This window comes from Acanthopagrus latus, chromosome 14, assembly GCF_904848185.1.
Source record: "Acanthopagrus latus isolate v.2019 chromosome 14, fAcaLat1.1, whole genome shotgun sequence".
Taxonomy (NCBI): domain Eukaryota; kingdom Metazoa; phylum Chordata; class Actinopteri; order Spariformes; family Sparidae; genus Acanthopagrus; species Acanthopagrus latus.
In genome coordinates this window covers 20,008,286-20,024,142 of record NC_051052.1, presented here as the reverse complement: position 1 = coordinate 20,024,142, position 15,857 = coordinate 20,008,286, and the positions used below count along the sequence as shown (strand labels likewise).

The 15,857-nt window shown below is 38.3% G+C and overlaps 1 protein-coding gene across 2 annotated transcripts; it reads left to right on the top strand.

The window, feature by feature from the left end:
- Window positions 1-276: 276 nt before the first annotated feature.
- On the top strand, window positions 277-10,863 carry mdm2 (MDM2 proto-oncogene). 2 transcript variants are annotated; one of them, XM_037121476.1, is made up of 13 exons: window positions 277-433; window positions 3,123-3,160; window positions 5,261-5,328; window positions 5,422-5,496; window positions 5,640-5,773; window positions 5,898-5,947; window positions 6,792-6,850; window positions 7,179-7,266; window positions 7,362-7,555; window positions 7,667-7,798; window positions 8,170-8,241; window positions 8,340-8,517; window positions 8,664-10,863. In XM_037121476.1, exons 3-13 carry the CDS (start codon window positions 5,278-5,280, stop codon window positions 9,242-9,244), a joined length of 1,614 nt encoding a protein of 537 aa, XP_036977371.1. In that variant the 5' UTR covers window positions 277-433; window positions 3,123-3,160; window positions 5,261-5,277; the 3' UTR covers window positions 9,245-10,863. The 2 variants fall into 2 exon arrangements, with proteins under 2 accessions (XP_036977371.1, XP_036977372.1); XM_037121477.1 differs by lacking the exon at window positions 3,123-3,160.
- The last annotated feature ends 4,994 nt before the right edge of the window (window positions 10,864-15,857 follow it).

The window sequence follows — 15,857 nt, the reverse complement described above, 5'->3', positions numbered from 1 at the left end:
TCAAAATGATTTAGGGATATTGGAACATTTTTGTGTTTCACTTGATTGTTTATTCTGTGACATATCTGAATTATTATCTTGTGTTTTGTGGATATAAAGCACTTTGTAAACACTGTTTTCAAATGTGCTATATGAATACAGATGATTACTATTATTATCTTGATTAGTAAAATCAGTTAAAGGCAAATTCTGTATATTTTGCCACTTGGTAATTTTACAAGAGAGCTGGAAAAGTACAAAAAACGTGCCAACCGTGTGTCTACGTCACAGCTGCAGTGCCAGTGTCCGGCCAGCAGGGGCGCGACACCAACTGAAGTCTGAAGGATCAACTGAACAGTTGCTAAACAGAGCGACTGTTAGTAGTTCAAATGTCCGCTAAAGTGGCAAAGAAACGCTGTTGAAGGATATTATTTAACCAAGAGTAACCGAAAAGGTAGGTAAACTGAGGCTATACTTTGTTACACCTGTGTTTACTGCTGTAATAGTAGAAGCAAGAAGTTAGCAGGATGTTAGCAGCGGCGTGCTAGTAGGCCGCAGAGCCTCGTGTTTTCTTGAGTAGAGTCGAGCTGAAACGAGGAGCAGCGACGCGGCTGTTTGTCGCTGCTGTTCTCCGGTAAACAAACACATTTCTAAAGCATTTTCTTAAGGTTGTAAACTGTCACAGGTTTTACTGGGGGCTTTTGCTCGTACTGACTACAGAACATTAGCTGGATTGTTTTATGTGAGGAAACGTTAAATTAGCTAGCAGACGTTAAGCTTCTCAAATTTTTGTAAGTTAGCTAACGGTAACTAGCTAATTTATGATTAAGTGTTATGTCGCAGTTGCTTTAGCATTTAATAATAATAATATGTGGTTAAATTTGAAATCATACGCTGTCGAGAATGTTGTGTTTTAATGTGACTGAACCCAACTAAAAGATAGACGTGTTGTTGTTTTTAGCCTGCAAGCTAATACATAACGTTAGAGGGGCTAATGAATTAGCACAATGCCACATATTCGGTTTGTTTTTCGATGCTAACTCGCGGCCGTTTCACCGTCATACCTGTGGAACAGTAGCTTTAAAGCTAATTTATTAATGTACAGATAAAGTAAATCTGCCACAACAGAGCAAGTTTAGCATTAGCATCATCAGCATCCGCAGATTGTTTAAGAGCTAGCGAACAGTTTAACCTCTGCAATATTAGCCTCACTGTTTTGTATGTTGTGTTTGTTTAAATCCATCAGCTGTTTGAAACTGTACGTGAGTTGAGATCATTCATCGATGCACGTGAAGCTGTAGTGAATCAATCCTGGCGTGGTGTTGGTGTTTAGTCTGCCTCCATCAGGTCTGCTGGTGTAGTAGAAAGTGAGAGAGGGAGTGGGAGGAGAGAGCGGGACAAGTCCGGGCATATTTTCACTGAGTGTGTTTGTGTTGTGTGTTCAGCAGCTGACTCCTGCTGTTTGTCCTCTGTACGTAGTGTACTCTTCATTTTTTTTGTACAGTCACGCTGACATCTGCCCAGACATATTCACTCTCAATGCCAAACACGGCTGACTAGCATGGATTAAAACAAATCGTAAGATATTTTGGGAAACGTGCCTCTTTGATCAGTCACAGAGAATTAAATGAGAACATTATCTTTATTTTGTGGAGTGTGTTGAATGAGGTGTATTTAATAGGGATGATAATGATGAATGATTAATCAATTAATTGCTGTTAAGAACTTCACAAATTTAGGTGTGTATTAATTGAGTTTGGCACAGATTAATCTTTAATCTACAAAATGATATTAATGCACTTAAACCATTTAGTAACATCAGTGTAGGTTTAATTTTGTTGGGCCAGTTCTCATAATTTTTAAGTAGTGTTACAGCTTTTTAACCAACTCATTCACAACCGCAACTTCTTCAGAACTGTCCTCCACTAGTTAGTTTGTGTTGTTAAGTTCATCAATCAACTTTTTTTTTTACACCTTTTCTGTTCTTATAACTCATTATGTAGTCTACTATAATTTAGGAATGAACATAGATCATCCAAGATATATCGTATATAATTATCCTATTGGTACAGCATCTAACTATTGATTAAAGAAATTTGCTAAAAAGTTGCATTCCCAGTAATTACTTAACACATCAATCACTCTTACTAATGTCCTGTGATCCAGCTGTCATGTTAAGTGGCCCCATGCTGGCTGTCAGCCTCCAGGTCAGGGTTTTCTGAGGTCAAGCCAGTCGGTCTGTCAGCTTCTGTTGGTAGTTTAAGGGTTAACTTAATACCTCCCACAGTGTTAGCAGGAAAATATTCAAATAATGTGGAGATGCAATCTAGAATGGCACACAAGACAAATGATTAATCTGCTGGTCACATTTAATCAGTAAGTCTATTAATGTAGAAATATGAACACATAAATGTGAGAAATGCTATCACTTATTATTTACTGTCATAAATTTCAAAGAGAAGCAGCAAATCCTTAATTTTTAGGCAGCTGGAGCTGGTAAACTTGACTGACAGGCTCATTTTTAAATACATTTAGTTTTAAGTCTCATCGTATTTCACTCCCAGTCAGTCTGCAATTTGAAACACATGTCCAGACAGCCTTTTGGAAAAGAAAACAATCAATTACAAGAGTATTAAAATGTTTTTTGGGTCTGACTACATTGAATTCAATTGGCTGGACAAATAAATGACACAGTGAAGTATTCCTGGTTAGATTATTTGTTCCACTTCTCCATTTTTCTGGAAGCCTGAGGACAGTCCTGCTGTGGAATTACACTGAGGTCATGTCAGTGTCACATCTATGATTTAGCCCTGTTGGGCCCTGGTCACTCCTGGGTAGCACTCTTGTGGTTAGTGTGGTTGTCAAACTTGGACAGGCATGAGTCATCCTGGACTAGTCTCGGCATGTCTGTACAGATTGGCGTGAGTAAATCAGCTGTTCCAGTCACTCTACACATGAACATACAACATGAGTGTTGCTGACTCAGCCTGGAGTGGCCCTGTTAGGCCCTGATAGGCCCCAGCCTGGCTAGGCCGGGCCATAGGCTGGTCTAGTCCTGACATGTCTCTGCTGCTCTATAAGAGGCTGCAGCTCATCTCTGCTCCACTCTGACAGCACTTTACATGTTTTTTTTTCTTGCTCAGGATGGACTGCTGATACTTGCTACACTTTTTAAATACTGGTAAGGTTTAAATTTATATCATTTTTAAGTCCAAAAGAACTGTGTGCATGATGACTAACTATATAATAGTAATAATAACTGACAAACAACTCCTTAAACTGTTTTTCTGGCAACTTTCTGTAGTTTACAATAATTCCAAGGAAATGTCATCAAAATGAGCTGTTTATGTTTTAGTTCTACACATTTAGAGAGTTTGTTCTGCAGTTCATGTTCATCAGTGGAACACACTTCATTGCACTGATGTTTTTGTAAACATTTTCAAGTGATTTTGTCAGCATTTGGAATTATCTTTGAAATCACTTGGCGAGGAGATGTGCCTGCAGCGTGTTTAAATTGATTGTTTTGTCCAAACGCCAAAAGTATAACTTTAAAAAAAACAAAAACATTTGAGAAGCAGAATCCAGTGTGTGTTTTGGTGTTTTAACTGAATAATGATTAATTAAACTGATTATTTAATTATCAAAATAGTTGCTCATGTTCCAGAGACCTGTTGCTTCATCTGTATGGTCATTTTGGAGGCTGTACTTTGATTTGTTTCTCAGAGACTTGTCCATCTTCATGAACATTATTGTAAATATGCCAGAATTAGCCAAGAGGCTCATTTTCATCTAAAGCCTAGACCTGTTATAAGGTTGGTAACCTTAAATCTAGAGACATGGGCGGCAATAAAAGCTGTAGCTTTAGTTTGTGGCGCTGTTGACTTGTATTGCTCTGTACTCAGTATTTACAATATTTGTCCTTTCCATTTGTGTTGTTAGAAACACTGCTAAGTATCTGTCTATAAAACTAGATGAATATAAAGCAGAATAAATGAGTCATGATGTATGATGAAGTGAAGTGAAGATCTGATATTAGTCACCTCTGTACAGCTTGTACAGGAGATGATTCAACTCTGTGGTCACACTGGTTTGAATTAGATGTAACAGTTTTGTGTTCATGGGTACGTGAGGCTGCAGCGGTTATTTGATCATGCCAGATCTCAATCTCTTGATGAACGTTAATCACATCAACATTTAAAGGGATTACTGACAATGAATGAGGGGAGCAGAAATTGTGGCGTCTAAGATTTGATGAGGGATTTGAAGGATTTGCATTCGATGAGTGGATTTCATCAAATTTTTATTTTTATCAGAGAGATTTGTCTGAACATGCTGTCAAAGAGGAGAAACAAACATCTGGCACCTCAGCTGTTCATATCCACTTAGTCAGACATATGACTTTGGATTCAGCAGCCTGAAGAGAACTATTCAGGATAATGGCACATTTAATTTTTTACCTAATTTTTCCTCTAGAATTTTTAGTGTTGGTTTCCTTAAAGCTGCTCTAAATCAACACTTCTACACCAGACATGTCAGTTTTTCTGTTTTTATTTATTTTCTACTTGTGAAGTAGTTTGAATAGCCTCTGTGTAATATTAGATGATATATAAATATACTTGCCTTCTTAAAATAGCTTCACTAATGCTAATGCAGGACTAGCATAAACAGGAAAGAGTCTCAAAGACGGCAAACAAACTCAGTATTTTTAGTCTTGTGGTTTTTATCGAACGGGTCTGGAAACATCTTAAAGAAGCTTTGTATTTTTAGTTTACTCACAAATGTAAAATGTAAAATATTTCCTACTGGCAGTAAAGATGTTTTTGTATCTGACTGCAGGCTGTCAAGAGAGGTCACACGCCTACAAACTAAACATTGGATTATTGTTACAGCAGATAATTCTGTAGGAGGCTTTTTAATCCTGTAGTTTCCGTCTATATCATCTGATCAAACACAAGAGCGAACACTGTCATCACCGCCAGCTATTAGAAGCTTGTGTGCTTGTTGCTTCATAATGGGCATGTGTTGATTTTAGTAACGGCTTAAAGGCACTTTTAATTGGTTAATCCATCCACAAGCTTGTTGTTGTCTGTGTTAATTACTGATATAAATAGGAATTACATCTGCTGGGAAGTAGTGAAAAATATGATTATAATAAATACATCTAGATCATTTATCTCTAATGGTTTTGCAACATCCGCTCCTAATTTGGAAACGATATTAAATAGAATTATATGCAGTGTTATTCCTGTGTAAAAATCACTAATGACCTGTTTGTGTGCAGGAACCATCAGCTTCACCATGTCAGCTGACAGGGAGCTCCATGCTGACGCCTCTGACGACAACAAGCTGGTGAGTGAAACTAGTCATTGTCTTATTTACCGGCTGTTAACTGAAACCGACTATTTCCTGTTTGACTGAATGTTTCTCTTTTTGTGTGTTAAGGTCAGACCAAAGGTAGAGTTCCACACTTTACTGCAAGATGCTGGAGCCACTAAAGATGTTTTCACCATGAAGGAGGTACAGCGATGTTTCCTGGAGCCGTGAACCTGTAGAAACAATAAATCCGACTCAAGTTCCTGTTCATGTTAATGCTTTATCTAGTCAGGGATGTTGTCTGTGCTGCTTGGAGTTTGACGCATCTGTGGCGCTTCCCCCTGCAGGTGATGTTCTACCTGGGTCAGTACATCATCCAGAAGCAGCTGTACGACCAGAAGCAGCAGCACATCGTCCACTGCTCCCAGGATGCACTGGGGCGGGTGCTGGGAGTCGACAGCTTCTCCGTTAAAGAGCCACGGTGAGGTTCAGATTCAATATCACGGCTCTTTAAGTTTCCGTCTGTAATTTAAAGCTTCTGTACTTTGAAAAGAAAAGTAAGCAAAAACCCTGATGTTGAAATCAGAAACATGTTTCTGTTTCAGAGTTCTGTTTGCTATGATCACCAAGAACCTGGTGGCTGTGAAGACTGAAGGTGAGACCGCTCTTCTTTCTCTTTGGCTGAGTCTAAAATGTCCAAACTTCATCACGCTCTCTGACATAACAGGCTCGTTCCCAGGGAATCCACAAGTGCTGAGTGCTCTCTAAAGGCACTTCTGGCCACACAATGATGTTCTGATTCACCTCTCCATCACCTCTTTAACCGTGCAAAGTTTTACAGTTTTGAGAGAACAGTGTTTCTAAAAGTCACCATGTTCAGCTTTCAGTGCTTTTGTATCTTCTGACTGAATCTGTGTGATTGTATATATTATAATCCAAAGATTAACAGAGACAAAAAAAGTGATCCTCTGTGTCTCGCAGTGTTTATATTATTATGATGATAGAAACGTCTTTGCGTCAACAGACACGACTTTGCACTTAAATGTCAACTCTGTTTAAACCCACATAAGAAATTGGGAGATTTGAGATTTAAGCTCAGAAACAACAAACTGGATGCTGTGATGAGGAAGTTTTCACTGAAGTCTGGAAGATTTGGATTCAGCTCTTCCCTCTTTTATTCCATTTTCAGCTTCTCATTCTGTTTCTTCTGTGTGTCTTCTGTGTCTCTCCCCTTTTTATAAACCATGTCATGTTACAACAGTCAAGAAGAATTTCCTCTTTTATATTACCCCTTTTTCTTCATTTCTTCTTTGCCGTTGCACTCCTTCATGTAACTCTTTTTTTACACGTCTCATCCTCTTTTTCTGGCTTTGCTCCCCTCCCCCTCCTCCTCTTACTTCACAGACCTCCTCACTTTCTTTTTTTTTTACCTCTCCCCTTGTTTTCTTCCCGTTGATCAGATTGAGAAAAAACTAACCGTCTTTCTCTCTTTCTCACAGAGTCACCACCAAGTTCGAGTGAACCACACAGTAACAGTCAGACAGACAGAGGGACGGAGGTGAGACACGCAGACACAGTCTGATAACAGAGCCGGGAAATAATAATGTTGTGTTGCACGGCTTTCAAAATATTTTAGGAGCTCTGTCACGTAAAATTATAGTGTTTGTGTGTTTTGAGCTTAAAATACACACTTTACTTGTAGACTCACTTCATGACAGACTTTAGGATTAAATGTCCTGTGAACAATCAGAAGAAGAGGCAACTTGTTGACAAAGCTGAACTAGTTGGGTGATCTTCTCCCTGTACAAGAAAGAGTACTGACTTATAAACAATATCTTAAATAATCAATACAAAATGAGAGACTGAATTTGTGTTTTGGTTTTCAGGAGGCAGATTCAGAAAGTTGCTCTTCATCACCGGAGAGGAGGGGCAGGCGACGAAGGAGGAGGAGGAGCTGCAGGAGCAGTGAGCCAGGTGAGTTCCTCCCCTGATGCTCCGCCCCCGTCATTAAATACCCTAAACAAACCTGTGATGTTGTGACATAAACCCCGCCCACTTGGTCTCCTCAGGCCCCTCCCACAGTGTGGAGAATGAAGAAGATGAGGAGGAGTCAGAGGATGAAGAGGAAGGAGAAGGGAGGAAGAGGAGGAGGTCTGACAGCTACTCCCTGACTTTTGATGACAGCCTGTCCTGGTGTGTTATTGGTGGATTGGGGAGTGGGCGGGACAGACACAGCAGCCAATCGTCTGACTCACACAGCTCGGTGAGTATCAACCTTTATTTAATTAATCCAGAATAGTTTTATGTATTTATTTATTTTTATTTTATTGTTTTTTAATGCTGACTGTGACTTTGTGTGTGTGTGTGTTTGTAGTCTGGGAGGTCAGAGGTCACGGTTGCAGCCTCAGACTCCGACAGCGACAACTTCAGCGTTGAATTTGAGGTCGAGTCCATCGCCTCCGACGACTACAACGAAGACGACGCCTCTCTGTCTGCAGACGATCAGGTAAACACAGAAACATAACAGAAACATATAATCTGACTGATCCTTCATGGAATAATTTAAGTCAACAAATCCAATGAAAACACTCACACACACACACACACACACACACACACACACACACACACACACGTTTACTCCCACACCGTTCTGCTGCCACAGATAATCATTAGAGCACCAAATGTGGATTAATCCGCTGGTGAAAACAGTCTCCATTAGAGCCGCACCAGCAGTTTAATCAATTAATCTTACAACTATTTTATTTATTATGAAGAAAAAAAATATTACTGGATTAATACACAAATTAATTTACCCCAAACAGTAAAAACAAAACAAAAACACAACTCATATCCATGCCTCTTCTCCGTGTCCAGGTGTATGAGGTCACCATCTTCGAGGCGGAGGATGAAGACTCCTTTGATGAAGACACAGAGATCACTGAAGCCGTAAGTCAGACACACACTCAAAACAAACACAAATACACACTTGTTGTTGTTGTTGTTGTTGTCATGAAGGTCTGACTGTGTGTGTGTTTCTCTCTCAGGACTACTGGCGGTGCGCCAAGTGTGACGAGTTGAATCCTCCTCTTCCCAGAAACTGTCTCCGCTGCTGGACGCTGCGCCTTGATTGGCTGCCGGAGGATATTACAAAACCCAACTCCTCCAGTCCCAAAGCCCTGCCCCCGAAGCCGACCGACCAATCAGAAACCAAAGAAGCTCCAGGTATGTTCTTGCATTTATGAAGAGCTTTTGAGGAGTTTTCAAAAAGATTTTCTTAAAATCCTGCAGTCTGTTCTGTCTCACTGCCGCCAATCACCAGAACTGTTGCACAAGCTGGTGTTGATTGATTGGCTGGTTTTGTCTTGAAGGATCTGATGTTGAGGAGAACGAAGGAGTCGATGTTCCGGATGGGAAAAGAGCCAAAACTCCCATCCTGTCACAATGCCTGAGTGACTCCGCCCTCTCCGCTCCTGACTCCTCCTCCTCGGCTCCTTTCTCCCAGGATCTCCTCACCTTCTCCCAGCCTTCCTCCTCCTCCTCCTCCTCCTCCTCTCAGCAGAAGCTCTGGACTGCTGACTCCCAGCCATCTTCCTCCTACTCCTCCTCCATCGACTCCCAGGAGCTTCTCCCGTCTTCCCCCACCGATCCCCCTCCGAGTTTGCCACCACCAGCTCCACTTGTCCCCGATCTGGAGCGCAGCGTGTCGGCTCCTCTTCCCATCATCCCCGATCTGGAGCGCAGCGTGTCGGCGGAGTGGCGTCTGCCGGAGTCGTGCCTGGACCCGTGTCTCATCTGTCAGTCCCGGCCGAAGAACGGCTGCATCGTCCACGGACGGACCGGACACCTCATAGCCTGCTACGTCTGCGCCAGGAAGCTGAAGAAGAGGAACAAGCTGTGTCCGGTGTGCAGGCTGCCGATTCAGTCGGTCATCCTCACCTACGTCAGCTGAGACGCACAGTCAGTCCTCATACAGCAGAAACGTGTGACAGATTAGTTGATTCTCTTCGCGATAACCATAGAATTTAAAATATATAAATCGCCAAATAAACATTTAGTTTCATGTTTTAATTTTATCTACATCCCCACAAGGCACATGTCTGCACTTTCTGTCAGCAGGGGTCGCTCTTTAGGAAGCTGCCATAACGCTTTATTTTTCTTATTAATAAGACCAAATCCAACAATGTTTTAGTCGATTTCTTAAAACTGTGTGACTTCACCATCAGTTCCTACTGAAGGTCAGCGACTCACAGACCTACTTAAAACTCGAGTCCCCAGCTGTTTACTCGAGTTTTAAGTAGGTCTTCAAATAACAATTATTTTCTTATCTAATTTTTTGTCGCTTATTGTCAAAAAATGCAGAATGAAATCACAAACTGACGTCTTAACACCAATCTAAAAAGGTGATCAGTGTTTTCAGTGGCAGATTGATATGAACATGTCACCAAGTTTGCGTCAAAAATGGAGCGTGATGGTGCAAAATACTTGTTTGAACATCAGTTCATTGTTGGTTTTGGTCTTTAAATGGGATTTTCTTATAGTAAGAAGATAGAACATCATCAGACTTATTCTTTAAATGACACGTAAACCTCAAAATCCTTTAGTTATTTTCCATTCCTTTACCTCAAATTCATCTGATCTGATCTGAACTTTTTTGAACAAAAAAATGGGGGGAACTCCAAACCTTCCTGTTTTCCACCCGACACTCTAGAAACTGATTGTACATCATCTTCTCATGTAAATGTGGGTAAAAAAAAAGTCATATCAGGACTTTTGGTCTTGCCCGCTCATCGGTAACGCTGCTTTGTGGTGATGTTTTATTTTATGGGTTTATAATTTAAAAGATGTTTCCTGGAAATAATTCTGAGTTTGATACTAATTGTATGAAAAAAAGTCTTAAAATTTCGGATTTTGGGGGCAGTTTTACTCCAGGAGTGAAATTTGAAATTAAAGCAATAATTTAGATTTATTTATAAGAATATCAAGTTTACGCCGTGTTTTCTCTACAGTGAGTAACAAATAACTTGGTTCTTTCCAGGAGACTTTTTGTAAATTATTAAGAAATTATAATAAAATTATGGGCCCATAAAATAAAGCGTCACCCTTTATTTTGTGTTTTCTACAGGTTGCAATTTCTGATTGATTTCATTAGAAAGTTTTGTGGAAAGAAATATGTCATTTCATCATAAAAACACATTTTTATTTATTGAAAATTGTTTATTTACACTCACTTGATTTGTGTTCTTGTTCTGGTGAGCACTGACTGAAAGAATCACCACTTTAAACTATAAATAAATTAGACCAGTGTCAGTTTAACATAAAACGAATCCAAATGACTTTTTTTTTCTTTCCAGGAAACTTCCAAGAATATTATTTGGAAATTCCAGAAGTGTTACCCAACATCTTTATTATTTATTGAATGTTTATTTAAGATGCTCGAGTTTATTTAAGCAGCCGATTTTGTATGAGCTCTTTAAATAATAAGATGAATATATGAGATCTCTAATTTCTGATATTTTCTGTTGAGACTTTTGTGTGAAACTGAATAAAGTTTAACTTCTGTTAACATCAGTGTTGTTTCTGCTTCATCACCGTCTGTAGATGCTGAAACACATTTCTAAATCAACCGACCAGGAAGAAAATTAGACCACTTTGGATTTTGGAGAGAGAATTTTTGCTTTGAATCTAATAACTACGTCATCATCTTTAATCTTTTTGTATTTCTTGAATAATTTTACCTTTTTCAAGTATGAGTTTCCTCTTGTGTTGTTGTTTTGTAGAATCACGTTGATCCAGCAATTTCAAATACACAGTCAACTGTAAATATTCTGGAATTAGATTTGTGTCAAACGAAACAAACAAAACTTTAAACGTCCAACAAAATATGAATTTGAGAGAAAATAAAACTAATTTCACCGACTGGCTTTAAAACGATAACTACTTAAATGTCATTAGTTTTTCTTGTTGTGGGTTGTTATTGTTGTTCTTCACTGTTGTCATCTTCTCTCCAGTTTAAAGCCAGGGTTGTCCAGCTCGCCATCTACCTACACATAGGTGCTGAGCTGTGTCAGTCAAAAACTGATTAGCCAAGAAGAAGAATCTCGAAGCAGAACTCGCCCTGGAATTTTCACATTTTATATTGTTTTCATTTCTTCAGTAATCCAGTGATACTTATGTTTACGCTCGTGGTCACACTGCAACCAAGAAGTGTTACTACACAATTCTGCATACTTGTAATGGCACCAGTTGGCCAAAATATCAACAAATACAGGTTAAAATCATGCAGTAGTTTGGCCGACTATGAGCAAAAGGGTTAGGGAAGAAAAACGACAGACACCAAAACAAAAGACAACTTTCCATTTGTATAAACATCTTTTATTGGATACTTGGACTCCCTAGATCTGGATTTTCTGCCCACTTCTCCACTTCCTCAGAAGAGTCACCGATTTGGGCTCCAGTCCAGTCCAGACCAGTTGCTTCCTAGTCACTGGTAGTGCTGTTTCTGTCTGATTCAAAAGACTACAACTGGGTCCAGTCCATCCAAAACCATTTGTTTCCTACAATGATGTTACAAGAATAAACAATGGGAGAGTTGTATTTGATGTACAAACTGTTATACAATGGTATAAACACAATTAAACCCTCACGATGTTGGTAGGAACATCAGTACCAGTGGGCAATTTTTCTGTATGACATTCAAAATCTCTCGAAACGGTTGTTTACTTGTGCCTCATAAAACAATATTTTTCAAATACGCTTCAGTTTAACATCATTAAAACACACAAACATCTACTTACAGTGAAGGCTCAGTTCCCTGTGCTGATCCTTCATCCAGTCATTCCACATCAACATTTTCCTCTGAGCCACTGAAACAAACACTGTTCTTGTTCTGTGCCAAACAAGTTTTCATCTTTCATAATCCAGAATGTTAGTCAGTCGTTTGTAAATTAATTTACCACAATGTTGACGAATATTTCTGTGAAATCTTCTGATTTTATCAACAAGATGAGTAGCAGTAAGGCCAGACAAAGGGAAAAACATTAGCCTGTTTTCTTTAGATTTATTTTGCTGTTAGTGTTACGAGAGCGTTAATTGCAGCCGTCCACATGAAATAAGGAAATATGCAGAAACATGAATTGCTGCAGAGCCATCAGTTAGTGACGCAGAAACAATCCACCATCTTGTTTTACATTCGGCTGTGCAAATTCAAAGTTCTTCCATCTCCTGGTTAGCTAACGTTAACATTTAAATGGCATTTTAATTACAGATGCTAATATCCAATTCTTGTTATGGTAGAATAAGAACAGAAAACAAATGTCGTACACACCCAAAAAAATAATGTGAGAAAAGATTTATTTTCATGTGTGAAATAAATTTGAAATTTATTTTTGGAGAAAAATTTTGCAATTTTTCCCAGCATTTTAAATTTTCTTTTTTAATTAATTCTCCTAGAATTTTTTTTTTTGTCCCATTCAGTTTTATACATGGAAAAGAATTGTTCTGGAGAATGTTTCTGAGAATTTTCTTCTTCTTCTTCTTTTTTTTTTTTTTTTTAAATAAAATCTTTATGGGGAAAACACATTTTGGGAGAAAAAAAACTATCCTATTTGTTGTTTTTAATGAAAAAATATGTTTGGAAAAACAAAAAAATAATAAAAATAAAAAACCTGATTGAGAAAATTAAGATTATCCTGGCAAACCTTTTTCTTAATCAGTTCTCAAGTAATAAACAGATGAGAAAACTATTTATATCAGAAAATGGATCAACAGCTCCTGACGTGTTCATGACAGATTTGACCTGCTCTTTATCTGTTTGTCATGTTTTTGTTCTTTTATAAACGCCTGAAACTGAAGTGAATAATAATAAATTGTTTTTTTGACAGTACCAACTAACATCTCCTGGTTTACATCAGGATCTTCTGCACTGTGACACTTTTATTTGGCTTTTTCTTCCAAATCTACGTTCAGTTCCACTCGTGAAGGCACTCGCCGGCAGCAAAAAGAAGGCAGAGAGAAGTTAGCACTGGAGGAGGAATAAGAGATAGAGATGTTTTAAAGAGATTACTGGATCCAAAGCCTTATTATTTTTTATGAACTATTTGTAGTTTAAGCAGCAAAATGTGAGACACCATTTTTTCCACCAGAGGGATTCTGGGAAAGATCTGAACATCAACAGCTAATGTGGCAGTTTGCTTTGAGAAGCTGGTGAAATCTGACGGAAAAACCTCAAAGAAAAGTTTCACATTTCAACAGTTGCTTCTTTTTTTGTCTTTTTTTATATATATATATACCACCAGATTATTGAATACACAAATGTTTGTTCCCCTTATTTCTCATTTTCTACACTCATCGAACATTCAACTCAAATGACAGTCCAGTTCTTGGAACTTAGACACACATGACGACACACACGAACGTTTATCTGTGAAGTTATTTGGCACCAAAGTGGCGTCAAAAAAACAAAGACGTCTGACAGAGAAATGCCCACAGGAAAGCTTTACGAGAAGTAGAAATGAAGAAAGCCGAGATGCATTTATTTCAGTCTTTGTGTCTGGAGGTCATCCGGTGGCAAAATTGCAGAGAGAACCTTGCAGCGTGTCCATCCACCGAGAGAAAGTACAAAGACGCGGCGCCAAGCTTTAAGGTCGTATTGCTTCAGAATTTAAAGATGCAGTTTGTAAGACTTGCAAAACTCTCAGAGGAATCAATAAACCCGGCTTCAAAGAGTCTCCCCAAAACAAAACACAAAGAAACTTTGGCAGCAGAAATCTTTCTCTCCCAGAAGGCGAGCGGGTTCATCATCCCAGCTTACAAACTGCATATTTAATCTTTGATATTAACTCGAGCACTACATGAAGCACGTCGTCCGACTCAGAAGGCAAAGAATAATGTAGATACGTGACGACTCTGTGGCGGCCATGATTCATGCCATGGAGTTGTTTTACACTTGTGGTGCTTAACGGCACTTAAACCAAAGACGGCTGCAGAACGTGGCCCGAAATTCACTCAGTTACAGACTTAAAGTTGATTTTTTTAACTCCCGTATTTCTAATTAACAGTGGACATAAACACTCCGATTTATGGATCTTTTAAAAATTGTTTTAAGAACAACATTAACATTAACGACACTGTGGCAGATGAAAAAAAACAATTTTGTCAGGGTTTTTGCTGGTTTGAGCAAAAAAAGAAGAAACAAAACTAAACTGGTCCATTTCTGATTAAAGTAACAGATCACACCTCCATACTGATATAAAGCTTGTGTGCACCAACATTTTTAGCTTAGCAGCTACAGTGAAGATTTCATTTCTTTTCAAATCAATTAATTTGGGATCTCGAGTGATTCCATATATTGGATAGTGTCGGATGACCCAAACAAAAATGTTTTGTGGACTAAAAAAAAACGTAACCTGACTCTCCATCAGCGTGGATGTGAGTAACACTGATTATATTTATTTTTTTATTTTGAGGTGAACTGTTCCTTTAATCAATACTCAACCACATAATGAAACACTGAACGGGCAGAATAAGAAGGAGGCACGTGTAGATCCATAAAGTCTTCTGACATCTGTACAAAAATATAAACAGAAAATTCTTGTGTGAAAAGTATTTTGTGTGGAATTAAAGAATTCTGGTTATAAATATTGTTTGTTCTGATTAATGTCTTTTTATTTTTCGGCACTCTTTATCTTCCAAGGATGAGGACAATAAAGTCAAACTGTTTCTGGTAGTTTAGTCGCAGTTGACGTGTATATTTTGTCAACCTGCAGATCTAAGAAGCCTGTCAGTGGACAAATGGAGCTGACTAATAACTGGATTCAAACCTTTTCCAGTGATCCATGATCCGTAATGTCTCTGGAAGACTAAACATATTTTCCTCTACTGTGTTAAAGGTTTTGTGTGAGAAATAGTTTGGCATTTTTGTCAAGTGTTGATGTGAAATACGTTGCATGTACATCTTGTTGTTTACAGTGAGTTTCTTTGTTTGATTTGATTTTAGGAATTCTTAATTTTTCCACAGAAATGAGAAGAAGGACAATAAAATGTCAGATATCTGTCTTGGACTTTAACTCGCTGTCTGGTAGATACGGGAGAGGATTAAGGGCCACTGTAAAAAATTCAGACTTTTTTTTTTTTTGAATTCTTTTTTTAAAAAAATCTGTCTTTTTTTCTCTCAGAATTGACTAAAAAAAAGTCAATTTTTTAAAAAAAGAGATTTTCTTTTAAAAAGATTTTTTTAAATAAAGTCAGATTTTTTTTTTAAAGAAAGTCTGAATTAAAAAGAAATTCTGAAATTAAAAATGTCACAATTTTCAAAAAAGTCTGAATTTAAAAAAAAAATCTGAATTTTCAAAAAAATGTCAGAAATCATAGTTTTGAGAACTTTGCATTAAAAAAACGTCTGAATTCTGAGTTTTGAGGACTCGGTGCTGTAATCCTCTCCTGTAGGAACTCTGGTCACACTGGTTGCATATTTGTTTGCCATCCTGCAGCTCTAAGATCACTCTGGTGATGGACAAATTGGATCTAATAAAACATAAACATATGTAATAGTCAGTTTTAACACT

What these genes read in the sequence shown, in the direction of transcription:
- mdm2 (XM_037121477.1), top strand. Translation starts at nt 5,278, where the DNA reads ATGTCAGCTGACAGGGAGCTCCATGCTGACGCCTCTGACGACAACAAG. An exon ending in AGACAGACAGAGGGACGGAG is followed by an intron (nt 6,851 to 7,178) that starts GTGAGACACGCA and finishes TTTGGTTTTCAG; the next exon opens with GAGGCAGATTCAGAAAGTTG. An exon ending in CTCTGTCTGCAGACGATCAG is followed by an intron (nt 7,799 to 8,169) that starts GTAAACACAGAA and finishes CTCCGTGTCCAG; the next exon opens with GTGTATGAGGTCACCATCTT.